This window comes from Hippopotamus amphibius, chromosome 2, assembly GCF_030028045.1.
Source record: "Hippopotamus amphibius kiboko isolate mHipAmp2 chromosome 2, mHipAmp2.hap2, whole genome shotgun sequence".
Taxonomy (NCBI): Eukaryota; Metazoa; Chordata; class Mammalia; order Artiodactyla; family Hippopotamidae; genus Hippopotamus; species Hippopotamus amphibius.
Window position 1 is genome coordinate 57,662,559 of NC_080187.1, and position 22,949 is coordinate 57,685,507.

General features: G+C 39.6%; 2 protein-coding genes across 3 annotated transcripts in view; one reads left to right on the forward strand and one right to left on the reverse strand.

Annotated features, from left to right (window-relative positions):
* CDCA2 (cell division cycle associated 2) overlaps positions 1-11,405 on the reverse strand; it is a 50,672-nt gene extending 39,267 nt beyond the window's left edge. The window contains 4 exon segments of the mRNA XM_057724417.1: positions 8,474-8,619; positions 10,490-10,663; positions 10,738-10,801; positions 11,240-11,405. Coding sequence (XP_057580400.1) covers positions 8,474-8,619; positions 10,490-10,663; positions 10,738-10,801 — 384 coding nt within the window. The 5' untranslated portion in view covers positions 11,240-11,405.
* An 881-nt stretch (positions 11,406-12,286) lies between these two features.
* Positions 12,287-22,949, forward strand: part of KCTD9 (potassium channel tetramerization domain containing 9) — a 46,093-nt gene continuing 35,430 nt past the window's right edge. Inside the window, exons 1-2 of one of the 2 annotated variants that reach the window (XM_057724429.1) lie at positions 12,287-12,471; positions 21,770-21,891. In XM_057724429.1, coding sequence (XP_057580412.1) covers positions 12,424-12,471; positions 21,770-21,891 — 170 coding nt within the window. In that variant the 5' untranslated portion in view covers positions 12,287-12,423. Of the gene's footprint in view, positions 12,472-17,082; positions 19,207-21,769; positions 21,892-22,949 lie in introns of those variants that run through there. The other variant, XM_057724428.1, reaches the window with a different exon arrangement.

Here is a 22,949-nt window from a genome sequence, read left to right on the forward strand (position 1 = left end):
TAAACAAATTTAGTAAAATTGCAGGATACAAAATGAACATACAAAAATCTTTTGTGTTTCTACACCCAAATAAAGAATTATCAGAAAGAGAAATTAGAGAATATTTCCATTTGCAACTTCATCAAAAAGAATAAACACTTAGGAATAAATTTAACCAAGGAACTGAAAGATCTGCATCCTGAAAACTATAAGACACTAATGAAAGGAATTGAAAAAGACACAAAACAATGGAAAGATACTTTGTGCTCATGGACTGTTCGAAATAATATTGTTAAAATGTCCATACCACCTAAACCAATCTACGGATTCACTGCAATCCTTGTCTAAATTCCAACAGTATTTATCACAGAAATGAAACAAACAATCCTAAAGGTTGTGTGGAACCACAAAAGGCCCTGAATAGCCAAAGCAATTTTGGAAAAGAACAACAGAGCCGGAGGCATCGTGCACCCTGATTTCAAACTATATTATTATACTATAGTAATCAAAACAATATGGCATTGGCATAAAAAGACACATAGAGCGATGGAACAGAATAGGGAGCCCAGAAATAAGCCAACCCTTATACGGTCAATTAATTTACAACAAAGGAACCAAGATATTGTGGGTTAGGTTCCAAGCCACCACAATAAAGTGAACATTTCAGTAAAGCAAGTCACAGATGTTTTGGTTTCCCAGTGCATATAATAGCTATGTTCACGCCATACTGTAGTCCATTAAGTATGCAACAGCATTATGTCCAAGTTACATACCTTAACTAAAAAACTTTACTGCTAAAAAATGCTAACCATCATCTGAACCTTCAGTGAGTAGTAATCTTTTTACTGGTGGAGGGTCTTGCCTCAAAGACTGATCAGGGTGGTGGTTGCTCAAAGTTAGGGTGGCTATGGCAATTTCCTAAAATAAGACAACAATGAGGTTTGCACATCGATTGACTTTCTTTCACGAACGATTTCTCTGTAGCTTTTAATGCCGTTTGATACCATTTTACCCACAGAACTTCTTTCAAAATTAGAGCCAATCCTCCCAAACCCTGCAGCTGCTTTATCAACTATGTTTATGTAATATTCTAAATTCTTTGTCATCGTTTCAACAGTCTTCAAAGCATCTTCACCAGGAGTAGATTCCATCTCAAGAAACCACTTTCTTTGTTCATCCACAAGAGGCAACTCCTTATCCGTTTAAGTTTTATCATAAGATGGCAGCAATTCAGTCACAGCTTCAGGCTCTGCTTCTAATTCTCTTTCTATTTCTACATCTGCAGTTACTTCCTTGAACCCCTCAAAGTCTTGAACCCCACAAAGCCATCCATGAGGGCTGGAATCAACTTCTTCCAAACTCTTGTTAATGTTGATATTTTGATCTCTGATCACTTTCCATGACTCCTGAATGTCATTAATGACATCTAGAATGATGAATCCTTTCCAGAATGTTTTCAATTTACTTTGCCCAGATCCAGAGGAACTACCATATATGGCAGCTATAGGCTTACAAAATGTTTATCTTAAATAACAAGACTTGAAAATCAAAATTACTCCTTGATCCATGGGTTGCAGAATAGATGTTGTATTAGCACGCATGAAAACAACACTAATCACATTGTACATCTCCATCCAAGCTCTTGGGTGACCAAATGCATTGTCAATGAGCAGTAATATTTTGAAAGGAATCTTTTTACTGAGCAGTAGGTCTCAATAGAGGGCTTAAAATATTAAGTAAACCATGTTGTAATCAGATGTGCTGTCATCCAGGCTTTGTTGTTCCAATTATAGAGCAGAGACGGAATAGATTTAGCACAACTCTTAAGGGCCTTAGGATTTTCAGAATGGTAAATGAGCTTTGACTTCAACTTCAAGCCGCCAGCAGCAATAGCCCCTAACAAGAGAGTCAGCCTGTCATTGAAGCTTTGAAGCCAGGTGTTGACTTCTACTCTTTAGTTATGGAAGCCCTGGACGGCATCTTCTTCCGATGTAAAGCTGTTTCGTCTATATTGAAAATCTGTTGTTTAGTGTAGCTACTTTCATTAATTATCTTAGCTAGATCTATCTCCTGGATAACTTGCTGCTTCATCTTGCTTTTATGTTATGGAGACAGCTTCTTTCTTTAAATCTCATGAGCCAGCCTCTGCTAGCTTCAAACTTTTCTTCTGCAGCTTCCTCACCTCTCACACGTTTCATAGAATTGAAGAGAATTAGGGCCCTATTCTTGATAGGGCCCTATTCTTGATTAGGCCCTGGCTTGTTGCGGCTGGTTTGATGTCCCATGGAGACCACTAAAACTTTCTCCATATCTGCAACATTTGCGTGTTCACTGGCGTAGAACTTTTAATTTCATTCGAGAACTTTTCCTTCGCATTCACAACTTGGCTGTTTGACCAAGAGGCCTAGCTTTCAGCCTATCTCAGCTTTTGACATGCTTTCCCCACTAAGCTTAATTATTTCTAGCTTTTAAAGTGAGAGATATGCAACTCTTCCTTTCACTTGAACCGTTAGAGGCCTAATTTCAATAGTGTTATTCTCAGGGAATAGGAAGGCCTAAGGAGAGAGGGAGAGAGAGAGAAAGAGACACAGATGGAGGAATGGCAGGTTGGTGGAGCAGTTAGAACACACACAAACACACACATACACAAAGACCCCCGATCAAGTTTGCCATGTTATATGGGTGCAGTCTGTGGCGCCCCAAAATAATTACAATAGTAACATCAAATATCACTGATCATCAGAATAGTAATGATATGATATAATATAATAATAATAAAAGATAATAATGAAAAAGATTGCAACATTGCAAGAATTACCAAAATGTGACACAGAGATACAAGGTGAGCAAATGTTTTTGGAAAAATGTTGCCAGTAGACTTGCTTGATGCAGGGTTGCCACAAACCTTCAATTTGTGTAAAAAAAAAAAAAGCAATATATGCACAACACAGTAAAGTAAAGCACAATAAAAGGGGGTATGCCTATACAATGAGAAAAGGTGTTGGGAAAGCTGAACAGATAAAAAAAGAATGAAACTTGACCACTAACTTACACCAGACACAAAATGGATAAAAGATTTGAACGTAAGACCTGAAACTGTAAAATTCCTAGATGAAAACAAGTGGTAAGCAATTTGACATAGTCTTGGTGATGATTTTTTGGATTTGACGCCAAAAGCAAAGGCAACAAAAGCAAGAACAAACAAGTGGGACTACATCAAACTAAAAAGCTTCTGCACAGCAGAGATTCATCAACAAAATGAAAAGGAAACCTACCAAATGGGTGAAAATTTGCCAATCATATGTCTGACAAGGGGTTAATATCCGAAGTATAAAAAGAACTCATATCAACTCAACAGCAAAAAAACAATCTGATTAAAAAGTGGGCAGAGGATCTGAACAGGCATTTTTCCAAAGACATATAGATGGTCAACAGGTACCTGAAAAGGTACTCAGTATCACTAATCATCTGGGAAATGTAAATCAAAACCGCAGTGACATATCACCTCACACCTGTCAGAATGGCTATTATCAAAAACACAAGAGATAACAAGTGTTGGTGAAGATGTGGAGAAAAGGGACCCCTAGTGCACTGCTGGTCAGAATGCAAATTGGTGCGGCCATTATGGAAAACAGTATGGAGGTTCCTTAAAAAATTAAGAAGTACTATATGATCCAGAAACTCTACTTCTGGGTACTTAATCAAAGGAAAACAGTATTTCAACAAGACATATGTACGCCCATGTTCAATGCAGTATTATTTACAACAACCAAGATATGGAAACAACCTAATTGTCCCTTGATGAAGGAATGGATAAAAAAATTGTGGTATATACACAATGGAACATTATTTGGCCATAAGAATGAAGCCTTGCCATTTGCAACAACATGTATGGACTTCAAGGGCCTTAGGCTAAGTCAGTCAATCACAGAAAGACAAATACCATATGATCTCACTTACATGTGGAATCTAAGACAAACACACAAAAGGAAACAAAAAAATCAAACTGAGCTCATACATACAGAGAACAGATTGGTGGTTGGTTGTTGAGGGTGTGTAAAAAATAGGTGAAGGAGGTCAAGAGATATAAACTTTCAGTTATAAAATAACTAAGTCATGGATATAATATACAGCATGGTGACTATAATTAATAGCACTGTATTGTATATTTGAAAGTTGCTAAAAGTGTAGATCTTGAAAGTTCTCATCACAAGTTAAAAAGAATTTGTAACTATGTGTGGTGATGGATGTTAACCAGACTTACTGTGGTGATCATTTTGCAATATATACCCCTCATCTTTCCTCCACTACTCTTGTTTTCATTCTTGAATATCTCAATGCTAGGTACTACAACTATATACCCCAGCAATTCTGTTAATAAGTACAGTCACATGATATGTGTTGAGATGTGTTTATGTACACATATATATGTATATCCTTAAGAAAAAAATAAGAGGAAAATCAACAGCAGATATGGAATGTCACCAAACAAAAACTGACTTAGTCCAGAGAAAGCTGAAACTGACAGGTGCTCCTTAGGGTGGTCTGATAATAGACTTGCTAGAGACCCTCAGAAAGGCTCAGGTATCTAAAGCATCAGGTGTTTCTGAAACAAGGGTCAAGGGCAACACTGAAGCTGTATCAGGAGGACCTGAACTCACAGATCTCTCCACAAACAGGAAAGGGCCTTTACGTTTTGTGGGGAGCACGAGATTTAGGACTTCATGAGATTTAAACAGCTAAGACAGGAGGCCCCGTACTGGAAGCAGTTTGTCCAAGTCTTCTCAATGAATAGTCAGACTTCCAGCCACTTTCGACATTTGTCTTCCAGAGTTCTAGGGCTCAGGTTTACATCCCCAGGAATTCTCTCAAAGAAAACAGATCTGCCAAAGAGAAAACACCCACAGGATTCTAACATTTGGGAGTTCCTTCATTGACAAAGTGGCCCTGTTGCCCTACATAGAAGTCCACCAGCCAAAAGAGTCAGACCACAGTTAGTTCCCAGTCAGTTTTTAAAGTGTCGCACCTTTATACATGAACAGTTAAGGATGACTAGGCATCTGAAGAAAGATATGAGCATGAGCTAGAACCTAAAAGAATTAGGTAGCAAAATGAGTCCCCGCCAAACAAGGAAGAAAATGTCAACAAAACTATAATGTCCTCAACAATCCACAGTGAAAGACAGTCCATCACGAAATTTCATAACACCAGGAATAGAGCTTTTAGAATGAAAAGAAGGCCATACAAAGGACAGGGAATCAAATATTGTCAAATGAATGAAGGAATGAATGAACAGGATTCCTCAACTCTGTAAGCTAAAATACAATGGAAAATGCCTTCAAAATTTTGATGGACAATATGTCCAACCTAGATTTCTGTACAAAGACAAACCATAATTCAAATGTGCTGGTAGAATAAACTTTGTCAGATATGCAGAGGCTCCAGAAAAATGAGGTAGTAAACCGAGAAAAGACATGAGGTCATGGAAACAGGAAATCCAAATAGGAGAGGAAAAGGAAGTCACCAAACATGCTGAAAGGAAGTCACAAAGTGACAACTGTCCAGCAAAGCTGGATGGAAGCCAAGCCAACAGGAGGAAAAAGTCAGAGGACACCAAGAAATACAAAAAAGAACAAATAATAAGAATTTGAATTTGTGGATTCAAATTTAAACAAATAAGAATTAGTGGATGCTCAAGATTACATGATAAATTACCAAAAACAAACAAACAAACAAAGGTACTTACCTGCAGGAAAAATAAAAATTGTGAAGAAACGAAATATGGCCATTACACATGAGCAATTCATGAAAAATCTCTATATGGTTAGATAATGCATACTAAATGCTAATTTAAACAAAAATTGTAACTGGTTATATTGGTAGGAAGGCAGGAAAGAGAAAGTGTTGGCACAACTATGGCTAGGAGATGTGAGAGGAAAATCCTCCTTTTTCACAGAAACAACAATGAGAGCATAAAACATACCATGTTCCAGGCACAGCTGTAAGTACTTCATGTCTATTAATTTATTCATCCTCAATAAAATCCTTGCTGCTATTATCACCCCCGTTTTATACAAGAGGAAACTGGGACAGAGAATGCAAGTAATTTGCCAAAAGTTACAGTTAACTAAAATAAAGCCTAGAATCAAATGCCAGTAATGGAACTCCACAGACCACGCTCCCATCCACTCTAACACAATTCTCAATAAGTCTTCACACCCTAAAAAATTACTGAACACACCAAAGACTCTTAGTTCATGTTCATTGTGTCTATCAGGAGTATTTCAACTGCTTTTTCAGAATTGTGGATATTCTTTAATGCAACACAAAATTCAACAGATTTCTTAAATGTTAGTTGCAATGTGAAATATGAAATCTTATCAATGCACTTTTCATATTCTGTTATGTTAAAATCCACAGGCTTATCTTGCAACTTGGTATATTTTGCATGCACTGGTCATGCGGAAAACACTGGTTCACTCAGTTATGCGTATCTTCGAAATGCTGACATATTTTATTATGCGATATCAAAACGTCACATTCATTAACATCCCCACTGATCCACCAGAAAAGTCCAGCTACTGGGGGACTCCCCTGGTGGCACAGTGCTTAAGAATCTGCCTGCCAAGGTAGGGAACATGGGTTCAATCCCCAGTCTGGGAAGATCCCACATGCCGTGGAGCAACTAAGCCTATGAGCCACAACTACTAAAGCCCGAGCGCCTAGAGCCCGTGCTCCGCAACAAGAGGAGCCACCATAATGAGAAGCCCGAGCATCACAATGAAGAGTAGCCCCCGCTCACCGCAACTAGAGAAAGCCCAACTAGAGAAAGCCCACGCACAGCAATGAAGACCAAACACAGCCAAAAATAAATAAGTAAATAAATAAATTAAAAAAAAAAAAAAAACAGTCCAGCCATTGGGAAGTTGTCAAGCAAGTTCGTAGTTTTCCAAAATTTTAATTTTCTCTGAAAAAACTCGAATGGTTTTCATTGGTAAGAAACATCTGGCTTTCCTTGAAGTGGCAGGTTCACTGTTCATTTCTGAGAAAATACCAGCCACATTCCCAAGTCTGACTAACCATGTCTCTCCATCATTCTTTCAAATAAACATGACGTTCCATGAAAAAACTGGCTCGTTCAACTCACAGCTCAAACAATCATATCCACGATTCTTCTGGAAACATCTACCACACTTCAGTATGTACTCTGGAAGTGTCTGGTGTCTACTTCCCAATTCATCACACATAATACTCAGTGTTGAAAATTAATAAAATGTATCATTTTTATTGCTTCATCAAGGATGTCAAGTGAAATTAGCCTTACTATTATTTCCTGTAAATGCTGAATAGGGATGAAGGTAAAAATGACAGCTTGGAACAGGGGTTCCTATGGACTTCTACTGAACTCCCTCAGTTCCCTTCTCCGCCCAAAATAGAAATATAACTATTTTACAAGTTAGAGTGAGGCCTTAATGCGTTAGTGTTGATGTTTTACTGAATGATGTCAGATGATGTATGCCTAATGGGTGAGATTTCAAGTCAAGATATTTGTGGAAGAAACTATATGGAAACTTACCACCAAAATAAAGAAAAAGAATTCAGTTAAAAAAAAAAATGACAATAAAAATAAAAAAAAAAAAAAAAAAAAAAAAAATGACAGCTTGGTGCCATCAGTTTTGCCCACCATTGCTTCTACAGCACGAGTGCAAACATCAACGCAGTGAAAAAGGGCAAATAATTTCTTAGTGCTATTTCAAAAAATAGCTTTGACCTCGTGGACCTCTTGGATGGGACTCAGGGATTCCCAGGAATCTGCATATAATTTTTGAGAAGCCCTACACTGCACTAAATAGCCTCACATATACACAGTGTCTAAAATGAAAAGTAAAGAAGCGGCAATAAAAGTACCTTTTAAAATAGGAAAGCCCACCTGAAAAGAGCCAAAGAAGGGCAAGCCAGGGACTGTCTTACATAGCAAGTCTTGTACTATTTGACTTTTTTAGGAGCATGTATTATTCTGATAAAAATCTGCAAAAATATCTAAATACTTCCCCACCAATACACAAACACTTTGCTTCTTTCCTCAAGGCTATTCCAAATACATTTTGCGGTGGGGGGAACTCCTGCCCCTCTATGCCAACACACAATAGTCACAAAAGTATTAACCACAGACAAAATATTAAAGGAAAAAGGTTGGAATACACTGCCTCACCTCATTACAACAGACATGAACTAGACAAAAATTTGCAAAGTAAAATAGCACCTCCAGAACGCCAACTCTATGCAGGATCTCATAACTCTTAATAGTTCCATGCTCACCATCAACATTTCTGCTATGTGCACAATCTCTGTAAGACACAGAGAAAATACTCTCTCCCCAGATCCAAAAACAGGAGGTGCACTGGAGAGTACAAACACTGTACCAAAGCTTTCTAACAGAGCAAAACATCCTCCTAGAGGAATTCATGACGGAACTTAAAAAAGAAAACTATACCTGAAAAGGGGAGTTCTTGGTCAAAGAAGCATTCTTTAAATTTCGCTGCTGGGCAATGAAACGAATTAGATGGTTTGTTTCAGGAGAGCCCCGAACACCAACTGTAGAGCGGCGTCTGGATTTTTTAAGGTAGGATGATGACTCTCCTATAATGAAAACTCTCTTGTGAGTTGGAACAAAACAAGGCAATCATCAGTAATCGTGCCCTGAATACCCATCACGCACCAGCCTGAAGAGAACATGATAAACGCATGGTACAGAGATCTACATGGAAAAGTATAGGCAAAATTGTTCACACATCATCTGTTGAGTAGGTACCTTTGTTTTGTCTATTGCTTTATTCCATGCCCCTGGAGCAGTGCCTGGCACATAGAAGGCGTTTATTAAAAAGTTGTGGAACAAACGTGTGAACATCTTTGAATTAACAAGTCTCATTTTGTTTTGTATTCCCTGTACAGGGTTGGTAATGGCTTGCTTTGGACTAAAAATTTCTCTTTTTCTGAATTAGTCTATCCCCAAAGATGATCTCCCCCATCAGGCACATACTCTCATGTCCTCAATTGTTCAAGATAATTTGTTCCTCTTAGATACCTGTCAACCTTCAGCACACTACCCTGAATTCCAGCCAGTCTAGCTTTTTAAAGGTCTAAGAGTGATGCTCTTAAGAAGGGAACACAGGATGGTGTGCCACTTTGGTCTCGTCTCCATTATGTGTTACTTGTCTAGTGCCCTCTGATCTTCAAGTCCCCCATTACTCTTCATTTCTAAATTCTGTTCTCTAGTTCCATGCCCATTATTTGTTTATTCTCCAGCTAAATCAGATTTCACAGGTGAATTTCATTTCTACGCCATAAAAGAGATTAGCCCAAGTCAATTTTCTGTTTGTGATTTTGCCCCCATCTTTCAATGTCACATTTTCTTAATCACCCTTCAACTTTCTCTCATTTTTGCCATACATGACCATAAAATGTATTACTACCGATCGCATACACACTCATGTATCCCATGTGTTGAGTCAAAAAGCGATTCGCACACGTCCTTTTCTAGTTCGGGCCTGGAGCACAGCTGTGACTTGGGAACACTATCATGCTGGGTGCCCTGGGACCCTGATCTCCCTGATCCAGCAAGTCTGAGAGTCAATCAATTTAGATACATGAAGTATGGGGGGAGTCAAAAATTATCCACACTCCGGTTATATTAAAATTTCTGTTGGCCACACTGTCTTATCAGTGCTTTCCATTCAAGGCTACTATCTCCCCAGTCACTGCTGCGCAGGTGTGAACGTGTTACATCAGTTCATTTGTAACTGCAATGCAAGCAAAAATGGATGCCCCACTTGTGATTTGCACGAAAGAAGAACAGCATGCAGTGATTCGTTTTTTTTTGGTCTGAGGGTGTACCTGGTGCTGTTATTTATCAAAGGCTTTGTGCACAGTATGGAGAAAGTGTTTTGTTGCAAAGAAGTGTGTATTAATGGATAGAATTGCTTATTGAAGAGCTGAAGCCTGAACTTCAGATTAAACAGAGGACTGCTATCCAAGGGTGCTGTGATCTTGCGTGACAATGCACGTCTGTCTGCACACTTCTGCCCACACTGTCGACACTATGCTAAAGCTATAGGGAGGTGTTAAAGCACCCTCCCTGTAGTCCTGATCTTGCTCCATTGAACTTTCACCTGTTTGGTCCCCTAAAAGCAGCCCTACGAAGACAAAGATTAACTTCTGATGAAGACGTGAAGACAGCGGCGCATTCGTGGCTTGCAACTCAGCCTAAAACATTTTTTAATGAGGGAATATGAATGCTTGTTGACAGATGGACAAAGTGTATTGAAAAGCAAGGAGATTAGGTCAAAAAATGATGTATCTGTCTTTTTTAAAAGTTAATTGAAATAAATTCTACAGTCACAGTGCAGATAATTTTTGACCCACCCTCACACTAAGATGGGGTAGGTGAACAAAACAGAGTTTAATTTTTCAACTTTTAAAAACACTGCAGGAGAAGAACCACATCTCTTACCTGAAGAGTTCTTTACAAAACTTTCAGGTGTAATTCCCAATTGCTCCACAGTTACTGTGGAAAAGTTCAAAGGTGATTTAAAAGTATCTGACATGCAAGGATTAGAAGTCATTTCAGCTGCAGGCTTGTGAGGAGTTACAAGCTTCCCATTTCCTAAAACGAAAGAGGCATTTTCTGAAACAGACAATATGTAGGGGCTAAATATCATCACCAAGATAAACACAGAGAGACAACAGGTCGCTACATACCAGCGTTATTAATAGCAGACTCCTTGGTTTCAAGGGGCTTGCTGTCTTTTGAACTATCATCCATCTAAAAAAGATAAGAAAGAAAAAAGAAAAATTAGCCCACCTCCAAAATTAATGTGATTTGATCGAGATCCTCTTTCAAGACTGAATTCTAATACAATCTATATTGGTACGAAAACAGATGACAAGAGACTACTTTTGGAGCTCAAGTTAAAGAGAAATGGAGGATACTACTGTTCGGGATGAAACGAAGCAAATCCCATACTATAAAACCAAGGTTTTTCAACCTTCGCGAACATTGGAATCAACTGGGCACCCAGCTAGAGCCGCAGCTTTGAGGATTCCCCAAAATTCTAATTCAGGAGGTCTGGCCGGGCCCCGGAAATCTGCATTATAAAAAGCAGGCGGGTGACCCAGCAGAACACACTTCTGAGAAACACGCCGAAGGAACAGCTCTGCGGCACTACTGTCTCTGAAATCCCAACCAGGCCGCTCGCCTTACCTCCCGCTCCGCCGATGAGTGTCGTGGCTGTCGCGCCTTCTACAGCTCGGCTCTTTGGTCCTGAAGGGCTCGCTCGCGAAAGCAACGGTCGGCCGCAAGCCAGCCGCGGGCGGGTACCTGGTCCCCGGCCACCGACACCCAGACCCCGCAGCCGGCGTTACCCGCACCCTCCCCTCCGCTCCGCCCCGACGCGGCCCGCCGCCCGATTCAAATCGCCGGCCCCGCCTCCCTGGTGTCCCGGCGTTACTCTGAGAATCTCTACGCCGCCGCCACCCGCACGTGTGCGCGCGCGCGCCCGCAACACTCCCAGGCCTCTACCTCGCCGTCCCAGGGACAGGAGTGGCGTCGTGGGCTCGGAGAGACACTACCGCTAGCTGCAGTTGACACAGTGACCAGAGAGGGAAGCTGCTGACCTGTGTCCGGGGGGACTACTTTCCGTGAACGCCTCGCGGAGGAACCCTTGGTTTAGGGCTGTAGCTCCGTTTCCCGCCTTCCGATTGGATGCTGCAAACTTCGAAAAAGAATCATTGGACCAATCCTGACAGAACGACGGGCTGGCTCTTACCCAATCAGCCAGTCCCGACCGCAGCGTTTCCTCGGGAGGTAGAGCCAGTGGGAGGGGTTAAGGTTGGGAGGCGCTGACTGGTTGTGGATCACTTCCAGCGTCCCACCTCCTTCCCTCAAGCCCCGCCTCCGTATGCAGATAAGCTCTACCTGGTGTTGGCTCTGCGCCTGCTCAGTAACGCTTTGAGTCGCCGTTCGGCTCCAGGTTCAGCTCTGATTGGCTGATAACCCTTCCCTGTCGGCTAGACCGCAGCCTCTTTTCCCTCCTTCCACCTGGGTTGGGTTAGTAAGAGCCCACCCAGTGCAGGGCGATGATTGGCTGAGTTTTGGCCGGCGCTGCGGGATGATTGGTGGGGCTTAGAGTCAGTCTGGGAGAGGTGGGGGAAGGGCCCCAGGCTGACTGAGGAACGCAGGGGCGGGGTGGGAAGGAGGACCGGCCAACCTTGGGGTGTGGGACGGAGAGTGCGTGCCTCTGTGTGTGTGTCTGTGAGGGAAGGAAGGTGGCGAAGGGAGGAGAGTCCGAGTGGGTGGAGGGAGGGGAAGGGCGGGAGAAGAAAAAGGTGGGAGGAGAGCCAGGTGGGAGGGTGGCGACTCACTCAGGACCCGGTGGGGGCAGCGCGATGAGGCGGGTGACCCTGTTCCTTAACGGCAGCCCCAAGAATGGAAAGGTAAGGGGGTCGGGAGGAGGCGAGGCGGGCCCGGCCGCTGGGGGCGAGGGCAGCGGAGTGCGGAGTGAGCTCGCAGGGCAGAGGGCTGAAGTTGGGAAGAGGGGCTGGGAGCGGGGAGGTGGGCGTGCGCCGGGGCGGGGGGCGTCCAGGAGGAGGCGAACGTCGGGTCCCCGCGGCCTCCTCCCCACCCCCGGGATCCCTAGCGCGCGCCTGCCCTCGGACTCCCCAGCAGCTGTGGGGACCAGCGCAGGTCAGCTTGTGCTGAATCGTTCCCAAGTGCGGGTGTCGGTCCTGGAGAACACAGGACTCGGAGGGCGTGGGGAGGGCCGCTGTCACCTGATGCTTATGTTCCTCTTCCCACTTCCTCCAAGAGCCCCCTGCCCACCACCCCGGCTACAAAAGGCGCTGGTTCCCACCTTCGTGCTGAGTAATGGTCTGCTCCAGAAAGTGGTGGTAACTACTAAGGCATGTAAGGTTGATCAGGTGAAAAGAATTAAACTCTTCCTGTCCGCGGATAAGTAAAACCACTCTCCCATCCTAGGGCGAGTAGAGGGATGGAAATTAGTGACATCTTCTTGATGGGCTCCCTCCCACCCCCCTTTAGGAGCCCCAAGCCCCGCCGCCGCCAAACTTTTGTACTCGCTTTATTATTTCGCGGTATAGTAGTTCCTTAGAGGACTAGGACAATAGACCAAAATGGATCAATTGGACATTACTCTTTGCTGTGTTAGGCCTTCATTCAGGGCGTGGTGCTAAATATTTTTCCAACGCTGGGGCAAGCCAAGATGAATCCTGTTCCTTCTCAGCCTCTTGCCCCACCCATGAAAGTTGTTCGGCTTCTTTGGAAAATTTGACTGTTCAAAGCAGACATTTATGGTGTGGCTAAATGACATTTGGAAATAACTAAGCCTTAAGAGTCTGAGATGAGGGTAGATTGGGCTCCCTGTCTTACTGGCCAGAATGGTTTATTTCCTGCATCTTTTGGAAACATTGAAAATTTTTAAATAGCGTATTTGTGCCACGGTATTAAAAAAAAAAAGGCTCTCTAACTACCCTGTAGTTTTGAGTAAATGTGCTGTAAAAATTTGAACCGCACTGTAGCTTGTTGACTATAATGTTGCATTCTTCTGATTTTAGAGATTTAATACTCATTAAAAACAAGTGGCATAGATTCAAGTTCTTCAGTTTTCATAAACGCTACCTCAAAATAGGCTTCACAAGATTCCCATTATTTCTGACCCTTATGAACTTTTTCTGTACCTGTTTTGTCTGTTGATAATTACTACTCATAATCTAATACATATATTGTTACTGGAAGAAAGATTTAGTATATCCGAAGTTACAATGGTAGTATGTTCTCAAAAACAGACCTCTGATTGACCTTTTTACTCAACATCTGCTGTTATTCCATGGAAGACAAGATGTTTAGACCCAGCCATAAATATTTAACTATTTTTTCTGAAACTACTGAATTTTGTTCTTGTCAAAAATTGGCTGCCTTAGTCTTGCCATATTTTTAATAAGGGGCTCTTTTTCTTTTAAAGCTGCTTACTTTTGACTAGGTTTTTGGATTTGATTTTATCTGCTTTAAAAATTTTTTGCTGGAGAATCTCAGAAAATTGGGAAAAACTCATCTCAAATAGTTAAATGTGTTTATGGTACAGAGATTATAAAAACCCAAACTGGAGAATACCAGTATGATTCAATATTAAAAATAAGTCATGCCATAATCCTTGCTACTTAACTGGAAAACATTCTCTGCCAAAGTTGTCAGTGTTTCCTCTCCTCTCCCTTAAGCTGACTAAAAAAATACTACTGTAATTACTCTTATTTGACCAAAGGGAGCAGAATAATACATAACAGCCTACATTTTTTGTATAAAGTGACTGTATTTAGCCAGGGTTGGCATGATCTTGACATGATTTTCATGAAGCTGAAACAAAGCATTACTGTGAGATAGAGTTTGGTTTCCTATCTACCAGTTGGAATATCTGTGCCACTTTCATTATCTCCTTATTTACCTAGCTTCTGTTTTTGTTTCCTGGCCATAAGAGTAATGCCTGTTTTTTTTTTTTTTTTCCTCACATAAGTTTCCCTCCTTTAAAGCTTGCTCAGTGCAGACTGGGCGGTGAAGCCTGGGGTTAGGAAGACACAGAGTCACTGCAGGGGAATACATCATATGCTCACCACGACTTTTGACTTTTCCGCATACTGAGTAAACATAAGTGTAATTACTAAAATGTTTTGATGTTGAAGAGGGGGCTGTGCCTTTCTCTAAAACAGTGCTTTCTGGAGTGAAATGGTCCACCAAAGAGGGTGTGCAAGAGGATCCAGTAGAGTTTAAGAGGAAATATTATACTTTATATTTTTTACTTAAAGATATAAAATTATATTAAGACTTGATTTGGCCAAGCTGGAAAGACACAGGTGCTTTTAATGACCGAGAATGTCAGCTGGTCACAAGTCTTCTGAGACGGGAGATGTTCACATGGGAAAAGGTTGACAGTCGCTTCTTCACTGGTTCGTTCCCTTTGGCATATTGTGATGTGTTGAAGCTTACACGTGCCAGGTTAAGTTGTGTCTTATCCAGTTTTCACTAAATTAACCCTCACCAAAACGCCAAGTGGCTTGACAAGATTCCTTCAAACAAGATGCAGATTGAAGACAGTATTAATTAGGCAAGCACAAGTCAGCCACGAGAAGATGGCACTTCTCCTAACAGAAACTATCAGATTAAAAAACAAACAAAAAACAGTGGATCTCTAGATGTGAGAAGAGAGCAAAAAGTGCCGAATTTTAAAGAAGACTATTTGAAATCCTGTTTTATAACTGCTATTAACAGTAAACTGCTTCCCAAGTGTATATTGTTCTTTGAGATAATAGCCAATGATAGGATGAGGTCATCCCAATTAGCAAAACATTTAAAAATATCTTCCAGCACAGAAAGACAATTTCAGATTTTTTTTCTTTTTCTTTTAATGTTTAAAGTCAATTTTGTATTTGGCAGGAGTTCACTAAGTTTAATGATAAATATTTGGGGGGGGGGTTACCGTTTACTCATCGTCTTAAGTCAGTAAAAGTCCTCTTATCATCTGGGAAATTATATTCTTCCTGAGAGTAGTATATACTTTATAAATGAGTATACAAATGTTTGAGTACATCCCCCAAAATGTTTTACTGATGGGGTACATAGTCAAAAGCACTTGAAGGCCATACTGCTAAAAACTTGGGATTTTTACATTCTAGTTTTAAGTTGCTCCAAAAGAGTCAGGTTTGAACCTTTCATCCTTTCTCCATATGCTTCAGAATTCCCATTCTTCTGCTTTTTTAATAGTCTCTGTAATAGTTGGCATCCAGGAATTTGAAATGAGAACTCAGATCTCTGAATGTAGTGAGTGGCTTCTGAGCAACCCAATGTCAATTCAAAGTTTCTGTGCCTCTTGGACATAAGTTGCTTTTTTCTTTTTTTCTAACTTCAGAATATTCAGTAATGCGCTGTGCCAATTGTAGGCCTTTTCTGTACCTTATTCATTCAGTCAGTCAACACTTACTGAGTTCCGTCTTTGTAGGAGCAGCCATGCCAGGCACTGCAGATAGAGTGGGATATGAAAGATCTTAATTCTGGACTGATGTTTACAGTCTTGGTCCAGGACCTGTTTTCTTCTGGCTTTGATATGAGGTCACAGATGTGTCGTTGGTATTAAGTATCCAGAGTTGAATTCACTATTGAGTTGAAGAAAGGTGAAAATATGTAGTTTGGCTATTGAAATCTAAACATTAATAAGAAACTTGCTCTTGCTAAGTTTAAACGGTTTTAAAATATATTGACACACAAAAGAACACAGTAAAGAATATCAATATGCATAAAAATTAAAAGGAAAATGATATAACAAATATCAATAAATTTACCACACAACTCAAGAAATAGCATATTACCAAAACTTAGTGTGCTCGTCTACTTTCCTATATTTATCCCATGAAGGCAGCCAGTTTCATGAATTTTGTACTTCTCTCTCATGCTTTCTTTTTTTTTTTCCTCCTTTTTCAATAGTTTTGCCACTTATGTATGTATAACTAAACTGTATTTTTTGTCGTCAGCTTTGGCACATATATCCTAAATCAGTATCATATTGTACGTAGTCTTTTTGGACGTGCGTTTTTCAGTCAATATAGTATTTCTAAGATTTCAACCGTATTGTCCCACATAGTGATAGTCATTGTCACTGCTTTATAATAATTATACAAAGTATTATGCAAATACTGTCACAGTTTTTCCATTTTCCTGTCAATGGGTAGTTGGGTTGTTTATCTGCATTATATTTTGCTATAAAATTGACAGTGCTGCCGTGAATATTCCTGTATACCCTGTGCACACTCTTTCTAGGGCAGTGGTTTGCACACTTTGGCATGCATTGGAATCACCTGGCGGAACTGAGCAACTATTGCTGAGCCCCACCCCCAGAGCTTTAGATTCCCTAGCTCGGGAGTGAGGCTAGGAGTTTGAATTTCTAATCTACTTCCAGGTGATCCTGATGCTGCTGGTCTAGAGACCACACCACTGAGAACCCCCTGCCCTAGGGTATATACGTAAGTTGTAATTATTGGGTGTTAGTGTATGTGAATGTTTAATTTTTCAAAATAATGCCAAACTGTGAACAAAGTCATTGCTGTAACTTGTATCCCACCAGCATAAAATCTCTCATTGATCCATATCCTTTTCAACATTAACTGTTGTCAGACTTTAAAGTTTTTTAATATGTTCAGTCTTCTTGACGTAGTCATCTTTTTTAGGAGTAAAATAATTTTAATTTTTTAAAGGTATTAAACTAAAAGTGTAGGTAGAGCAGCTTGGTTCTACACTGAGTTATTGTGATTGGTGGGTCAGTTGGGTAAATCGGCGTGCATAAATTCAACGATTATTTATTGATTGTTATGTAATAGATATTGTGGACATTTAAAAAACATGTTTTAAATACATGTGCAGATTTTACTTTTTAAATTTGAATAACATAGATTACAGTTTGAAAATAGTGTGTAAAGGCAAATGAAAACTTCATTAAACTGATATGTCCTGGGAGGCACAGTGTACCGTTTACTTTCCCAATTGGTGGATAGCTTTCTCTTGTCGTGGGATCTGAAATTTAGGAAGAATTAATAGTAGTATAATATAGTGGCCATAAACTTGAATAGACATGCTTTTCAATTTACTCCATAGAATGCTTCCATTCTAAGTACAGTGCCTGGGTTATTAAAATGGATAATTTCAGTGGCATGGGAACTTCAGGTCCACACTAGGAAGCATAACACACATGAAGCAAACAGCCATTGTAAGCATGATCATTTCATAAATGCTTGACCTCTTTGAGGGCTAAAGTAAGCTTATGTAACAGTTAGAGCTCATATCTTGATATACAAGATTTCCAATGTTGCTTTTTCCCCAACAGAATTGATATATAATGAAAGGTACCTGTGCCAGGTACATGTGTATGTTAGAAACTTTCTCACCAACTTAAAATCTTTTCCAGGTGTATCGCATTTAAAAAAATGTGTATAGCATTTTAAAATCTTATATTCTCATTGGTTTATATAAAAGAGATTTAAAATATTGTGTCTGCAGTCTTATTTGTGAGTTATTTCTTAGTATGCGCAAGAGAGTCAGCTAAAGTGGTCTTGCTGAAAACAAATGGCAAAAATGCCTTTCAAACGAAAAACAAGTATGTTGGCTCAACTTAAGGGAAATTTTCACATTTGCAGTATAAGATTCTTTACAGTACTTTCAGTGCTGTTTTCTCTAATTGATGGCCCTTTAGTTATTTCGTTTAAAGAAGATTGTGCATTACCGGATTACTTGTCAACTGCTAAAATAATTCTTATTTGTAAATCTAGTATCTAAAGCTATGGAGACCTTAAGTTATAACTTTTTCCCCTTATTGCATAAATAATAGAAGTTCGTTGTAACAAATCTGTAGAACGAAACAAAAACTTACAAGGGAACCTTAATTCTACTATCCAAAGATAGCCACTTCCCATAGTTACATGAACTATATGAACATCACTTTAGAATTGCATTTCTACTATGTACTTTTTAAACTTAATGTCAGTGGAAAAGACAAATAAACATAGCTGAAACACAAAAAAGGTGTGTCCTCATTCAATACTCTGAAAGTGATAAAAATTTCATCTGACATTCAAGAAACATTGATGAAAGATCTACTATAAAGCAGATACCGTGACACTTAACAGGATCCTTTTTAAACTGGCTGCAGTTCTTTTCTGAATGTCCAGAGATTTGGGTAGTACAGGGATGTACTTCTTCAGTGCTGCTCACCAGCATTACAAGGGATTATTGATTACCTAAATTCACAGGATGAATAACAACTTTTTAGAAGTTAAAAATTTTTTATTAAACCTTTATAGTCTAGATAGGACATCAGGTTAGAAAATATTTGGTGTAGTGATAATGTTCAAGACTCTGTGAGGGCTTCTTTAAGTGATCATAAAGGTGAACTCAGTTTGCATCTAGAATGTGCTCCTTAGTAGTTTTGCAACCTACAAAGAAACACCTGTTGTACTTTGATTGCCCTGAAACTGCTAAACTGTGTGATGTGTGGCTTTTTTTTTTAAATCTTACAGTCAAATTTTACTTTAGTGGGGAAGAAAAGAAAGATGGTAACTACTCAACCTTCCATACAGAACAACAAACAGGGTTTTGAGTCACTCTACCACTTTGTGATGGTGGGTTGCTATGATATGGTCAAACCTAACAGAATTAAAATAGTTGGAATTAACAATTAAATTTAATTAACAGAATTAAAATGGTTTCTTGGTTCTTCATTTTATCCTGCTCTTTGAAGCAGCAGTTCCAATAGAACTCTCTGTGATGAGTTAAATATCCCACATCTGTGCTGTTCATTTTGGTAACTATGAGCCAGTATGGCTGTTGAGCAGTTTAAATATGGCTAGTGTAACTGACAAGCTTTTATTTTAATTAATTGTAATAAATTGAAATTTAAATAGCCTTTTGTAGCTAGTGGCTTCCAAATGGGACAGCACACAGCTTTCGAACATGGCAGGTGGGCCTTTATTTTTATTAGGAAACAGCTGGCCCACAGGAAAAACCTTTAGTCGTATGGAAGTAGAAAACAATTTAACTTGATATATCTTTGAAAAATAAGTCATATAAAGTGGTATGCTCTAATACTTCAGGAGCATAGTTGAGAGAGAGACATTAAATGTCCATCCATTTTATGATGCTTGAGGGAAGGAAGTGGAAAGAAACAGGAGTGGGGCAGGGGAGAAAGTTGATGTTAAGGCAAGGAAGGGATAATGTCAGGCAAAATAAAACCACGTGAAGATATACAAGAAGCAGAATGCCAAGAGACTGACCAAAGCAAACGCAAAACACCTTTTACAGTCTGGGAACTGCTAGGGGAGGGTAAAAATATCCTCCTATCCAACAATAGCATTCTTGTCATAGTTGTTATATTGAGAATTTTCTAAATCTTTCTCTTTCTCCTCTGGAACTCATATCTGTAGTAACAGGTATAATTCCAGGCTCTGTTACAAAGGTGAAAAATGATAGGAAGTACACGGGACACATCTTCAGGCTTCAATCATTTGTGGCATGTCTGCTGTGTGCAAGACACCATGCCAAGTGCTTTGCATTTTTATCTTCTTTATCGTGGTGAAATATACATAACATAAAAGTTACCATTTTAGCCATTTTAAATGTACATTTCATTGGCATTAAGTACATTCATGATGTGTGTAACCCCACCACTTTTCATTTGCAAAACTTTTTCATCATCCCAAACAAACTCTGTACCCATTAAGCAGTAACTCTCTGTCTCCCTTCTGCCCCGGTAACCTTTATCCTACTTTCTTTCCTTATGAATTTGCCTCTTCTAAGTACCTCATACAAGTGGAATCACAGGGTATTTGTCCCTTTTTATGTCTGGCTTGTTTCACTTAGCATAATGTTTGCAAGACTCATGCATGTTATAGCATGTATCAGAATTGTATTCCTTTTTATAGCTGAATGATATTCCATTGTGTGGATATACCACACTTTGTTTATCCATTCATGTGTTTATGAGCACTTGGGTTGTGCATTATTTTTAATAATCCACCTGGTTCCCTGTAAACTCTGCCTGCCAACAAACCTTCCCCAGAATGCCCCAGCTTGCAACACTTCTCATAGGTCATGATCCAAGAGAAAAGAGTTGGAATCTGCGTGCTCTGCCAGAAGATTGCACACATCTTTATTGGCAAACAGCTCCCTCCATACTTGACTGCTCACTTCATTTACTTAACGAGAAATTCAGTGTCTACTGTACTCCAATCACCCAGTGAACAAAGGACTAGCCCCGGTTCCATTTTATATGGAGCCTTTATCCAGTATCCTGTGGGAAGTCAGTTGCCTGCTCATGCTTCAGGTTCAGTTCCTTACCTGCTTTTTTATTCATAATTTTCAGAGATCTAACTGATAATGGTAAAACTGTACAACATAGCCACTGGAAACCCATAGTTGTGACCAGAGCAAAAAATTCACTACAGGTACAGAGTCTCAACCCCCTACCTAAGCAATTACATATGTGTTGCACAAGTATCAGACTGTGACCTGAATTAAAGCAGGACAGAGCAATTTATTGTAACCCAGCTCTATGCTGTACTTAGAATGTTAGCCAAAATCTGGCTTTTATAAAATAATATAGTTATTGAAGTTAAATGAGGAGGGAAGTTGTTAACTGTTCATGTGGTAGTTGATGTGGTGAATGTTATAATAAACAATAATTTTTCCTGTTTAAAAAAATAAACCATTCCTTTAACAAAGCAACATCATAAAGACTTAATAGGCCTCAGACATTTTGTGAAGCTCTTATGCACTAACTCATTTCATACTTGTGACAACCTTCTGATACAGGTGCAGCTGTTTTCCTCATTTCTAGTTAAAGCCACAGAAGCAAAAAGAGGTTAAATAATTTGTCTTGAGCTGACAGAAAATGTCAGAATCTAAATTCAAGTGCGGGTCTCTTCTATATAAGAACTGTAGCGGTAGTTAACATGTCGTAAGATTGTAGTTTGTTTTTAGTCAGAGGCGATTTCTCTAGTTTTGGATTTCAGCAGTGTTAGGCACTAAGTAAATATTTGTCATAAAAGAGACACTATTAAGAACCTCTCAAAATCTCTTTTTATGTGATAATCTGATTTTTTTTAGTCCTGTTTATAGTGTGGTGGTTTGTAATTTGTGACAAAATTGATTATGTAAGTTGTTGAAATTAATCTGGTGTGTTTACAGGTGGTCGCTGTATATGGAACTTTATCTGATTTGCTTTCTGTGGCCAGCAATAAACTCGGCATAAAAGCCACCAGTGTGTATAATGGGAAAGGTGGACTGATTGATGATATTGCTTTGATCAGGTAACCTTCACCTTTTTATAAGCTGTCTACCATGTGCCCTCAGCTTCTTGGTGCTACGCTGTTTCCCTTAAGCAGTATTTAATCACTGTTAAGAATACAGGATTTTGGCAAATGCTTGCCTAGAATTTGCTCTTTGGAATTTAAATAATTTGGACTTACGGTGCATTGATCAGATAGAAAACCCTGAACACATTCCAGTATACTCAGTCTTTCTGCAGAGTTAACATATGGCTATGAGGAATCTCTCCGTTACTAGAAACGGATCTAATAAAACATGAATTCTTAATACTAGAAATTTAATTGATCTCTCTTATATACTACTGCGTATTCAATTCATTTCCTAAGAATGCTTTGAATTTTATAAGCATTTACAGAGACCTACTTTGGTGAAAACTTGCTAAATAAGGGAGCATTTTAACTATAGTTAAGTTACCAGTGATCCACCACAATAGTGGTTTGGTTTGTTTGTTTGGGGGTGTTGTTTTTTAAGTATCCCAGGCATATTTTAAAACCAGTGTCCCGTTCACCTCATTCCATCCTCATGGGATCATAGAATTTTGGAGCAGGAAGAGGCTTAAAGAAGATGGAATGGGAACACAAACTAAGTACTGACTCTGTGCCAGTTATGTTGTATTTGCTTTGCCCAAGTTACCTCATTTAATTGGCAAAGCATGGGCTTTTTCTTTGGCCACACAGCATGTGGGATCTTAGTTCCTCCACCAGGGATCAAAACCACACCCCCTGCATTGGAAGTGCGGAGTGTTAACCGCTGGACCACCAGGGAAGTCTCTGAGTGGACTTCTTAAGACTGATGTTGTGGAGATAATGTTGTTCTAAATTATGATAGTATACAAAGTTTAATTTTCATTTAAACCCAGGTCAGAATAACCTTTCAATATAATATACTGCCTTTAAACACTTCTAGTCCCTTTGTTTTATAAATGAGGAAAGTAAACATCTGAGAAGTTAAATGACTTAACCAGGTCGTATGGTTTAATAGTTGATCCTTGTTAACTAGAGGAAAACAAATTTATGTATTAGTGTTAAAAAGTTAACTG